The sequence below is a fragment of the Accipiter gentilis genome, chromosome 12, assembly GCF_929443795.1.
Source record: "Accipiter gentilis chromosome 12, bAccGen1.1, whole genome shotgun sequence".
NCBI classification, from domain to species: domain Eukaryota; kingdom Metazoa; phylum Chordata; class Aves; order Accipitriformes; family Accipitridae; genus Astur; species Astur gentilis.
Genome location: NC_064891.1, coordinates 27,594,585 through 27,606,788, shown reverse-complemented (window position 1 = coordinate 27,606,788; position 12,204 = coordinate 27,594,585). Strand labels below are relative to the sequence as shown.

Genomic DNA, 12,204 nt, shown 5'->3' with positions numbered 1-12,204 from the left:
GCCCCGCATCACAGTGGTGACAGCCCCTCTTTCCCCATCGGGACCAGCATCCACCCCACACACCCCGGCAAGGCCGAGGGGACGCCAGGCGCTGGGAGCTGTTCTTGCCGCCGCTCTGTTCTTCTCTAGAAGAGCTGCTCTGCAGTGAGGAGGAGAAGGCGGAGAGAGGCAGCACAACAGCACTGGAGGTGGTGAAGGGCGGCGGTGGAGGAGAGCAGAGAGGAGGAGTAGGCTTTTTGCAGGGAGCAAGAAAGCCATCGGCCAGCCACCTGCTGCAGTTCTTGACCTGGAGCAAGGGTGGAACGAAGATGGCAAAAGACCTCTTCTTGCAGCCTCACTTGTCGCCAACAGTTGAGAAGCTCAAGAGTACTGGTAAGGCCCTCAGACCCAATTTCATGAGTGCTGCCAGGTCAAGGACGTCTCTGAAAACAGGCATGGAAACCCTGAGGGCTGTGGGGGTGGATGCTCAGGTGACTGCAAGGAGGGATCTGCCTGACCATCCCTGAGGGCCGAGGGGCTGATTCGGCAGCCAGGGCTCCTGGTTCTCTTCCTGACGTGGTCCCTGCTTTCCTGGGGCACCCCAGGCAGAAGGCCCTGGCCCCGAAGGGCTGCTCCTTGCCTGGTGGTGGGCATTGCCCACCCTGAGCTCATGTCTGAGTGGAGGAGCTGAAGGTGCTCGTGGGCTGTGCAGAGTCGGTGTGTTTGGAGATGCAACGCAGGGAAACCGGCTGGGGAGACACCGGGGCCTGCCCTGACCCTCTGAGACTTCCGCGGAACCCAGCACCGTGCCCTCGCTGGCGTGGCAATCCACTGCCGGCTTCCCATGGGAGCGAGTCACACCCTGGAGAACTGCACCTGAAAGGAGAGGAGCCCTCCTGGAGGCCAGCTGAGGGGTCCTTTGGTTCTTGCCGGGCTCTAGAGAGACCATCTGAAACGCTTGTGTTAGAAATGCATTGGTCCTTGGACAGGAGTGGGCTGAATGGTTTTGCGGCCGCTGCCTCAGAGCATGACGTGCCCTTCCCTTGTTTTTCCAGAGTTCGTCAAGATTTGGGCCAGCACATCATACTACCTCAGCCAACAGCTGGCTCTCCACCAGGTGGGACTTACCTCCTTCCCCTCCCCTCACATCCTGACGAAGGTTGATGAAGTCCTGACAGACCTTTGCCATGGAGTGCAATTGGTTTGCCCCTCCTTTGAAAGACGGAGCAATGCCCCAGCACGACCCTGCAATGCACAGATGTGCAACGGACCACCTCCTCTGTCCATTCAGATGCACAGTAAGGTCCAGGCCTGGTGTCATAAAAAGGGTTGGTGCTTCTGGAGTCCCCGTGGTCAGAGTTGCATGACAAAACTTGGGAGCCTGGGACACTTCAGGGTTTATTCCAAGTGTGGGAACCACACACATACGCCCCCCCCACCCCCCCGTCTTTTACCTTATTGAGCCAAAGGATGTTTGTCACCTTTTCCTGGACTACCTGTCTCTTCATGAATGAAGGGGAGCGAGAGGGAGAAGCATGGGCCCTGTTTGTCTTCTCCCAAGGTTTCCAAAGAGCCCATCTTGCTCCTTTGTACCTCAGGCATGGGCAGGGCACTCAGCGCCGTCCCCGTTCTCTGACAAGTCATCCATCTGTCCCTCCAAGACTTCTGATCCACCGCCTCATCTGTTTCAGGCTGTCCGCATTCCTGGACTTGGGACTTTTGCGGTTGTCAGAGAGCGAGTAGTCAGCAAGGAGAAGGGTCTGGTGGTTGTGGAGAGACCCGTCTTTCATCTTGCGAACGCTATTGCGCGGGATCATGACCTCCGATATGGTTGCATAGACGTTCCTGGTAAGCAGACAGACTGAAAGCGGCGCTTGCATTTTTGAGCAGAGGGAGAGGTGTTGTCCAGAGGTGACCGAGCGGAGTACCAAACTCCCACCACAGTCCTGAGAACAGCTTCAGCTGGAGAAAACCAGCCTGCTGTGCAAAGGAGCCTGCCCACCTACTCGTTTAAATAATCACCAGAGGACAATACAGCATAACAGCACACTCTCTCTGACCTGCCTCAACAGCACGTTTCCTTCCAGTTTTATTGGGGCTGTGTCTTCTTGTTTCATGGTGTTCAACTCTCGCTCCCTCTTTCTGCTGCGCTGGACCTAATACAGGCAAATGCCAGGCTCTTCCCGGTTCTCACAGCCTCTTTGCAAGGGGGAAACCCGGGGGGGAAAGACAGTTCCTTCCAAAACCCAGTGACCGCAACGCCCGCACTTCCTAGTCGCTGCTGCCACTGCAGCAGCTGTCGCAGGACCCTGGGGGGCACCAAGAGCTTGGGACTGTGTTTGGGGTGCATTTCTGTCTAACAGCAAAGAGAGCACAGAGTGTGGGCACAGCTCCAGTGGCCTGGCACCCTCCAGCTTGCCGTGGGACCTGGCGCCTTTCTCCCCACCTTGTCCTGCACTCATGGTTCTTCTTCCTGCCAAGCGCCTAAGACTCTTTCCTTCCCTCTCTGTATCAGAGAAACCACAGCTGTTGGCTCCACACCTCACTTTCCACCTCTGGCAGGAAGGGATGACCGGAGCTTCCCCTCAGAGGCGCTGTACCAGCTAGACAACTCAGTAGCAACGTATTGCATGAGAGCCTGGCAGCTGCAGACTTCTGACTGTAGCCTGCTTAGCAGCTCTGCAAGTTCATGTGTTTCTCTCCTCTTGTTTTTCAGGTCATCAACATTTTGAGCAACTGCCATACGCTCGGATAGCCTCAGACAACGCTGTCTCTGAGGGCACGGTGCAGCTCTGCGTGGAAAGGACCATGCGTCTTTTCCGTGTCTGCCTCGAGAACAGGGATAACGTTGCCCTCGTTTGGAGGGACGTGGGCATTCTGATCATCCAGGGAAGAGACGTAAAAATGAGGTTTTACACAGACTTTCTGAAAAGGCTGAATGGGACCGACCAGATGTTGCAAGCTGTTCTCGAGGTAGGATTTTTATCTTCCCAGTGCCACTCCTGGTTCTTCTGAGGTGCCTTCTGGGGGCTGGGGGCCTGCTTTCTCCTGGCCTGCCATGCCTTTTGTTCAGCCCCTTGGGCTCCTTGCGGTCTACAGTACCGCAGGCGCTCTGTAGAGCGCTTGCCTTGCGTGCAAGGGTGCGGCTTTGCGAGAGGTACCGCCAGAGGGGCCTCGCTTTGTGACAAAAGGCCAGCGTTGGTGGTGGGCAGCGCTCCTGGCCTCACTCTCGGGGTAGGGAGCAGAGGCACAGGCAGAGCAAGGCGTGCTGAGGCCAGAGCCCTTTGGCTGCTCTGGCTTTTTGCTTGCGTTGGTCTAAGGTGGACTGAGCAGCCAGCCCTTCCCAGTGTCCCCGCGTCCCATCATCTGTCTCCACCCTTGTTGCAGATGCCAGAGATGAGGGAGTCGGTCATCTCACGCCATGACACTGCTGCTTCCCAGACCTCTTCTGGGCGCGTTATCGTCCTACCAGGGTATGTTTGCTCCTGCAGCCCTTGGCTGAGCAAGCGAGCAGCTTCTCAGCTCGTGCTTGGGAGGGCTGCCTTGCCAGGCGCCGAGAACTACACTCGGGATGGCCCTGAGGACTGAGTGTTTGAGAGGCCTGTCGGCAGGGAACTCCCTGCTTGCTCTTGTTCAGTTTGACTTCATTTGGAGGAACGTGGGGCAGCGACAATGCCTCACGTGCCTGTCCTACTGTGGACCTAGAGAGGCATTTCGGCAACATTTTCCATCAGGTTTCTCCCGCTCTTTTCCTTTCCTGTGTGTGAGACTGCCTTCTGCTTGGGGCCAAGTGGTAGAGGGGTGGGTTCTTGTCCAGAGAGGACCTTGCAGCTGGTGGGCTTCTGCAGAGCTCTGTCTCCTGCCAACGTTGCTGTGCAGTGCCATCGACGACTGAGGGGAGGGAGGTGACTCCATATAGCTGCAAAGGCATTAATCTGCAAGGCTCTGCAAGAAACTCGGAGGACTAGAGCAGGATTCAAGATGGTATTGCATAATCAGAGCACTGGAGATGAGTCTGCCCTCCGTGTGCACTATGAGTAAAGAGCGGAACCGTTTTCCCCAGAAGCAGCAACGGGAGTTCCTGCTGTGGTCCTCCGGGATGGGCTGCCTTGGGAAACAAAGCGGTGTCCTTTTCTCAGCCTGGTGCCTACTTCCTCTTTGCAGGTACAAGCTTGAGACCGTGCCTAAAATGCCAACAGTGAAAGCAGACCTGACAGGACATGTGAAGGCCGCCCCAGAGAAGGGCTGGGGAAAAGGTGATGGCAGTGGAAAGAAAGGTAAGGGACCAGCGGGTTGCTGGCAGGGGGCTGCAGGTTTTCCTTCCTCCGCTCCTGGAGGGGCTTAGAGCTGAGGTTCCGCCAGGATGCCTGGAAGGGGCAGAGGCACCTCCTGTGACTCTCTGTAGCCATTATGGTAAAGCTCCAGTGACCCGTTGTGGAACAAGGTCTCAGGACAGCCCTGCACCACAAATGGCCACTGGGACTGCTGAAGGACACCTTCCCAGTGGCCTCCACTCCCCGGCCTGTGCCGCAAACAGTGCCAGGCACCAACCCCGCTTCTTTCCATCATATTCTCCGACGTCTCAGAAGCCATGCCTTTGGTGCGAACCTGCCCCAGCAGCACATCTGTGTGCAGGGGACCAATGCAGAAATCCAAGAGCTGGGTCCTCTTGTGCTAAATGATTCCCTTCCCCAGAATGGCTCTTGGAGACCACCAGCATCTCCCAGGGAGCCCCCCATTACAGCACATGGATGAGAGAAAGCTGTCGAAACACTTTTCCCCAGGGAAAAAATAACGGTGCACTGCAGGCGTGAGGAGCTGGGCAAAACCCCCAGTGTCAGAAAAGGCCTAAGACCTCCCAGGAGACATGGCTTTCATCCAAAGGGGTGAAAAGGAGCACCTTCATCAGTGTTACCACAGGCCTGAGCAGACCTGCACATCACTCTTCTTGGAACTGGGACATGATAGGCACCCAGTTCCCAGAACAACACCAAGATGCTGTTCTGAAGATTTGTCTCATTTCCTGTTTCTAGAGGATCTTGCCGAGCAGCGCCTCCTTCGTCGAGCAAGGCTTTCTCCAAAGCGGTTACCTGCAGCGACTGTAAAGTCAGAGCAGGGTCCGAAGGCTGAGGGGAGGGAGCCTCGTGCCAGGTGAGACACTTGCCGAAGCGGTGAGGGTGACCCCGTGCGCTCTCGTCTGCGTGGGAGCGGGATGTTTCTCCTGGACACAGGGGCTAGACAAACTCAAAGTGCAGTTATCCCACCTCCCACTAACTACTGGTTCCTTGGTGCGTGGCAAGCGTCTTTTAGCTTCTTGGGAGACTCTGCCAGCAGCATCATTTCTTTCTTTGCTCCTGGTGTGCGTATCCGTTGAGTAACTAACTGCAAGTGCTCCTTCCAGGAGCGGAAGGTCTGTTTGGCTTTCCCTTCAGATTGACGTGGCCCCGACCTTTCTGTTTGCTGAGAACAGTGTTCTGCACTTAGGTACTGCAGAGGGTTCCTCTGGTTAACCAGAAGCCTCTTCTATTTCTTATGGCCTGCAAAAGAGAAGGGCCAAGGAGAGCTCACTGGCAGGATTGCTTTTCTCATGGGGTCGTGTCCTCCTCCTTTTGACACCGCGTCCCCAGTGCCCAACCTCCTCGTACAGCCCGTGCGCGCTCCTTTATTTCGGACCGCTGAGCAGACTTCGGTGCACTGACCCGAAGGATGTAGCGGTATCTCTGGGCGTAGGACCCCGTTCCTCTTGTTGCTCCAGCAAGAGAGGGCCTCGACCTGGGCATCCTGAGTTATAGTGGGGTTGTTGGGCACATCTGACAGCTTGGGGTCTTCTCTGTCTCTGTGGACTTGATCACAAGGAGGCAAGTAGAGCGCATTCTGCTGCAGAAGCAGGTGCGCCACTGGGAAGCGCAAGGTGCAGAACCAGCTCCTCCTGCACTCCTGCCAACGCAGCCTGCTGTGTCTTTGCAGGCAGCTACCGGCCATCCAGGGGAGCTCCTTGAAGGACAAGGAGGAGAAAGAGAAACAGAAACCAATTCCTCTGGTCGAACCCCGAACAGTAGACTTCATTGCCAGAGCTATTGAGAGGAGAGAACAGGTACCTGACACGGGCTGCCGCAGCGAGCGTGTCGTACTGGACTGTAGAGAAGCGTCACTCCACGCATGCCGATTCTCACAAGATTCTTCACTGTGTGTGCACAGGACCCCTGACTAGTTGCTTTGGTGTTTCCTTGAAGAGAGGCGGGTGACTCTGCCATTTGAGAATATATTCTTCCCTTCCATTAGCCTCATGAAACACACCCAAAGACCTTACTTGTGAATGTTTCTGTCGGTAACGTGACTGCAAGGCTTGTCTGGGACAGCCAGCTGCCCGGTGGTTTTTAGCCTGGTGGTCGCTCATCTTCCTGGTCATTACAGACGGGCTCTTTGGTGGAGCCTGCGGGAACCTGGGAGCAAACCAGTGTGGGCAGAAAGGCAGAAGAGAAGGGGCAGAAGGGAGGGTAGGAATGAAAACAGCCCAGCCCTCTGGCAGGGCAGACTAATGCTGCCTGCTCTTGCATTTTCGTCCCCCTCCAGAACAAACACTTGAAGAAGAAGGAGAAGCTTCCAGAACACATCCAGAAATACTTGGATGAAGAGGAAAAGGAGAAAACAGAGCTGGCGGAGGAGAAAACAAGTAAACTGCAAACCCGGCCCGTGACCAGAAAGAAGTCTAAGAGCGAAAAGGAGACGCTGAAAGCGAAAGCCAAGAGAGAAAAGGAGACACAGAGGAGCCAGGTACTTTGAATTCCTGCAGAAAAAGAGCACTTTCTCTTCTGGGGGGCTGAGATTGCAGGGTACCTCTAGCACCCCAGCCGTCCCAGCAGCATTGCTGCAGCAGAGCTGGGCGGGTGACTGCTGCCTTTCCTGAGCAAGAGGGGTGACAGGGAGTAAATTGTAGTGGAACCCTGGTGACACTCAGGCGTCACCCCAAGGGTACGCTGAGGTCCTTCTCCTGGTTTTCCCCATCCCGCTGGGGTCCCTGCCAGAAGTGACCTGGGGGTGTGCATGCTGGGAAGCAGCACCCTCCGGGTGCGGGGCTGTTGTACGAGCGTCTCTTCCTGTGCAGGAATCCAGTACCTCTGAGCAAGCATCAGGCAGCCCCTCAACTAGCACGGAGACGACAGGCTCCAGCCCCGACCTCCTGGAGACGACGGACTCCAGCCCCGACCTCCTGGAGGCGATGATGAAGGAGTGGGAAGAGGCCGGAGAAGAGCCTCCCACAGTCTGTGAGGACGACACTGTCCCCCCTAAGCGGTAAGAGTGAGCCAGCTCCAGCCGAGGCCTGGAGCACTGGGGTGGTGGTGAGCCACTGGTGGTGGGTCAAGGAAGCCAACCCCTGAGCCATGGGGCCTCCCAGAGCGCCCGGGGATTTCTCCAGCCCCGGGAATGAGCTGGGTTAGAGCCCGATGGCAGGGGCCAAAGCAGGTGCTTGAAACTCCTCCTGCCTTGAAGGGGCTGTGGGGCCGAATGGGGCCACGTAGGTGTGGGGCTGGGCGCAGGAAGAGGCAGGAGAGTCGCAGCTGAAGGGTCAGAGAGACTTTGTCCTTGCTGTTGCAGGAGCCTTTCCCCACGGACACACCAGGCCCTGCGGCAGGTGGTGACGTGCATCCTGGGGCAGGTCACCCGCAAGCGCAGGGGGCAGAGGGATGACCAGAGGGACCTGCAGGACAAGCTCAAGTGGTAAATCTCTCCAGACACGGGCAGTGTCTCCTCTCCCGCGCTGCCCTTGCTGCCGCTCCCCGCAGCACCGGGGGAGACAGGCGCTTTTCCTGGCACTGGCCTCTCGGCAGAGCCGCCTTCTGCGGCTGCGGCGGGCACCCAGGTTGGGAGCCCCGGCTGGAGAGCGGTCTCCCTGTGCTCACGCCACCTCCTCCCACTGTGTGTCTGCAGCGAGCTGGCAGTGCTGCAGTGGCGTCGGCTGGGGCAAGAGGCATGCAGCAGCCCACAGCTGCGGGAAGCTGGACCCCGACCTGCACCCCCTGCTAGGGCAGGGAAGAGGAGGGCAGGACCGGTACGTGGCGTGGGCTCCTGGAGGGACTGTGTCGTAGCCACCTGTAGAAAAGCGTAGCGATACGGATGTCATGTCTTGCAAGACCCCGTATCGTGTGCTTAGCTGAAGGCTGAAGCACTTCTCCCGAGGTTTTCTCGAGAGGCAGCAGGTTGTTCTGTCCGTTTGGAAGACAGCCTTCACTGCTGTCATCTCCAGCAACACCCCAAGAATTGATCTGGTGGTGTTTGCAATGGCGACAGCACTGCCAGGCTTGTCTGGGATAGCAAGCGGCCGGGTTGCTTTCAGCCCCATGGTCACTTGGCTCAGGGGTCATTGCAGAAGGGCTCTGCAGTCGGGCCTGTGAGGACTGACTGTGAGCAAACCAGGGCTGACAGAGAGGCTGAGAAGAAGGGGCAGGAGGGAGGGAGAGCGCTAAAATCCCCTCAGCCCTCCGCCGGGGAGACTAACACTGCCTGCTGCTGCACTGCCGTGGCCCTGCAGGCGCAGCCCCGTGTGTGCACGGAGGAGGAAGGACGCAAGCTGTGGGACTCCTTGCGCAAGAAGTGCCAGCAGAAGACAAAGGCAAAAGTGGCAGCCCCGAAGGCTTGGAAAGACAAGCGAGAGCAATGGGAGGCCCAGGTGCTGCCGGCAGTGAAAAACAATGAGGAAAAGAGTATTCCTGTCCTGCGGGGAGCCAAGGTGGGAAGGTCCCTAAGCCCTAGGAGCATGGGGGCTGCCTGTCCTGTGTGGGGCTGACCCCTCTCTCTCTGTGCAGGGCTCCTGCGTTCGTGGCACTCCAGAGTGGTGGGGAGAGGGCAGAAAAGGGCCATCCGTGGAGGATGGGGAGAGCCCAGAGGACAAGCTGAGTCTTTGCCTTTTGGAGTCCTCACCTCTGAAAAGGTGAGTGTGGGCCAGCTTCAGGCCAGGCTTGGGCCAGCTGGGGGCTGGTGACCCAGCTGTGGGTGGGGGGGAAGCAAATCCCAGAGCCACGGGGCTGGACACGGACAGCATCCTCTCCTTTGTCACACCGTGGGAATGGCACGGGGCAGTCCCTGATGCCGGGTGCCTCTCTGCAGCCCCAAGCACAGCCGGCACTGAGGGGGCTGTGGGGTTGAATGGGACCGTGGCAGCGAGGGCGACTGGGAGAGGGGAGAGGTGGGAGGCTCTTGCTCGAGATGCGAGACTTTTGTCCTTGCTGCGGTAGCAGCCTTTCCCCACGACCCAGTGGGCTTTGCGAGGAGCGGCGACTCGCCTCCTCGAGAAGGTAGAGGGAAAAGCCCACTGCTGTGGTGGTGAGGAGGTAAGGATCTCCAAACATGGCCGGTGTTTGCCGCTGCCCGGCAGTGCCCTTCCTTCCTTTGAGTTCCCACAGCCCCCGGGCAAAGAGGGTCTTTTCCCAACAGCCCTCGTGGCGTGGAGAGCAGCAGGCTGGGGTTGCATTGCACGGACCATGGGCCTGCTGTCTCAGACAGAAGCAGATCCCACCACATGTGTCCTGACTAGACTTGCAGTGGTGCTCTGCACCTCCCTGTGCATACAAGACTACAGAGCTTTGTATTCAACTCCTCAGCCCTGCGGAGCAGACCTGGTCGACGTCGGCGAGTGCCAGGAGAGCCTCTCGGGCACAGCGGCTCCCGAGAGAGACGTCCAGCAAGAGCCTCCTCCAGCACGACGAGTGCCAGTGCCGGCCAGCAAGGCTGTTAAAGCCAATGCTTCCGTCTGTTCAGTAAAGCCCCATTTGCAAACCACCGGGTCTGTCGATGTGGGTCTTTCCTTGGTGGCGGTGAAATCTGCACTCGGCAGTGGGTGAGCTTTGGTGGGGCAGGGAAAGGCCACTGCAGGGAGCAGGGCTGGAGCTTCGGTCCTGCTCCAAGGGCAGCCCTCTCCCAAGGCTTTGCTGTACCAGCTTGGCTGTAGCCCTGCTCTTCGTGGCCCTTGCACCTCCTGGTCTCTGGCAGCGTGCCCTGCTGTGGCTGCCCATCCCTGCCGAGGAGGGGATTTTCCCCGGGGGGAGTGGAGGGAGGAGGGGGAGGAGGAGGAGCAGTGCTGGGCACCCAGGGCAGCAGAGCTGCAGGGGGGAGCATCCGGGGGCTCGCACAGCCAGGGCGCTGCGGGGTGCCCAGGGCAGCGCTGTCAGGGGTACCCAGAGCTGCGCAGCCACCACCCTGTGCCACGGGGACAATGAAATCCCAGGCAGGAACCGTGCCTGGGCAGAGGGGAGCTACAGGGGGCGGCTTTTCAGCTGGGTGGCTTGACTCTGCCAAAGCTCTGCTTGGGCTCCAGAGCCTTTTGCTTGACACCTCCTGGCTAGAAAGGCAGGGTGGAGCTGAGGTGAGGTGGGGACACCTCCGAAAACTTCTCTCCAGACACCTGGGTGGGCATAAGGCGTGCAACAGGGGGCTGTGCAGGAGGAGGGAAGGAAGCCCGTAGCGGCTGGCTTCCTCGGTGCTGGGCACCCACACCCTGCGCGGGCTCCAAGGGGACTCCATGCAGGCGGTGGCAGTGGCGCTTCCAGGGCCCAGGCAGGCTTAACGGCGCTACGTGAGGTTGGCTCAGTCTGTTAATCCTCTGCGGGCTACGTTTCTCCTGAAAAGCCCTGGATTTGTGGGGACCTGACTTTGCCGACACAGAAACACACCCTTTCCTTTTCACACTGCGGGATGGCTGTGCCTTTCTCGTGGCACCCAGGGACCTCCCTGTGCCTTTCTGCGCGTCCCAGGGCCTCCCAGGGCTGGCAGCCGGCGGCCAAGGGCCTCTCCTCGGGCACTGCCAGCCCTGAGGAGCAGCAGGGTCTCCCGATGGGCAGGGGAGGATCAGGCCCCTTCGGGCGTGCCGATTCCTGCCTGGGGGCTCCCAGCACCGACCTCGAAAGCATCTCTGCGCCCACCTCTCCCGTCGCCCCCTTTCCCCTGGTCCCCCCCCACTGACGCGCCAGCAGGGCCGGGGAGAGGGTAGCTGGGCTGCAAGAACAAAGAAAGGCTGGGGGAGAGGCCAAGCCCTGCTGGGCCGTGCCCCTCGCCACGCCCGACGCCCCAGTGCAGGGCTGAAGGCCTACACCGGCTGCACAGCCTCAGCACCGACCGTGGGGCTCCCCGAGATGAAGGAAGCTGCGGCACGGCCAGGAGCCAGCCCTCCGGTTCCCCAGGAGAGAGCCTGGAGCAGGAGACCAAGTGATGATCCCTGGCGGGCTGAGGTGAGCCTCAGGGCACAGCCCCACTGGCTAGGCCCAGCGGCCCCAGGTCAGGGCCTTTGTGTGGGGGTGACACTGGCGAGGTGTAACCCCACAGGCAGCTGCAGGGAATGGTCACCGTCTTGCTTTGGTTGAAGCGTGGCTTTCTGGTGACCAGTGCTTCTGCCTAACAGCTTAGGGTTTAGTGAGCTCCGTGCCCCAGCAAATAAGAACAAGCCCCCCAGAGAAGTCAGGCGTTTGGGCCTGCCCCTTGAACTAGACTGCCCTGGACGTGACCAGGAGCTGCGCTGAGTTCCAGGAAAGCGGGCAGACCCAGGAAGGCCATGGCCAAAGAGGTTTGAGCCCTGGCAGGACGTCCATTGTGAAGGGAACACTGGTCGCACGGTCGGGATGGTGTCTGTGCAGCCCAGGGTACTTTGGGGACGTCACCTCTGAGCTACTGTGGCTGCCCTGTCCTCACCGCAGCTCCCCTCAGCAGAGCCCAGCTCCCCCTGGGCTGCTGCTCAGCAGGCGCGTAAGGCACAGAGGCTTGGCTGTGCTGTTGGCCTCTTTGGGGACCTTTCTTTTGGGGCTGGCAGCAACCTCGCATGCTGGATCCCAAAGGTGCTTTATCTGTCCCGTCCTCCTGCCGGGCTCACTTGGCTGATGGGGATGCCATGGGTCTGTGGCCAGTGGGCTGGGTGCCCCGTGGGGGGTGCAGGGGGGGTCTTTGGGAGTGCCAAGACACCTCCGTGCCTCTTCCTCCGTGTCCCCCGGCAGCCGACGTGAGCTGTGCTTCAAAATGCCCTGCAGGCTGGGACCCTGCAAGGGAGCAGTGGTGGGGCTGGTGGCGTTTTGCGAACAGTCACGTCCCAAGCCGAAGAGGCGTGCGTTGAAAGTGGGTAAGGGGAAAGGCCCCTGAAAAGCTGAGGCTGGGTGACCAAGAATGAATGGTAAGGCTGCAGTTTTCCCCAGGGGAGCGTATCAGCTCCCGAGGTTTTTGGCAGGTCCCAGTTCATGAAGGAAG

General features: G+C 59.2%; 1 protein-coding gene across 1 annotated transcript; it reads left to right on the top strand.

Moving 5' to 3' along the window:
* The first annotated feature begins 308 nt into the window (after positions 1-308).
* Positions 309-7,276, top strand: LOC126045038 (coiled-coil domain-containing protein 81-like). Its single transcript, XM_049815579.1, has 11 exons — positions 309-372; positions 1,035-1,096; positions 1,671-1,827; positions 2,696-2,952; positions 3,367-3,452; positions 4,144-4,256; positions 5,013-5,130; positions 5,947-6,073; positions 6,339-6,476; positions 6,553-6,753; positions 7,085-7,276. Exons 1-11 carry the CDS (start codon positions 309-311, stop codon positions 7,274-7,276), a joined length of 1,515 nt encoding a protein of 504 aa, XP_049671536.1.
* Positions 7,277-12,204: the final 4,928 nt, after the last annotated feature.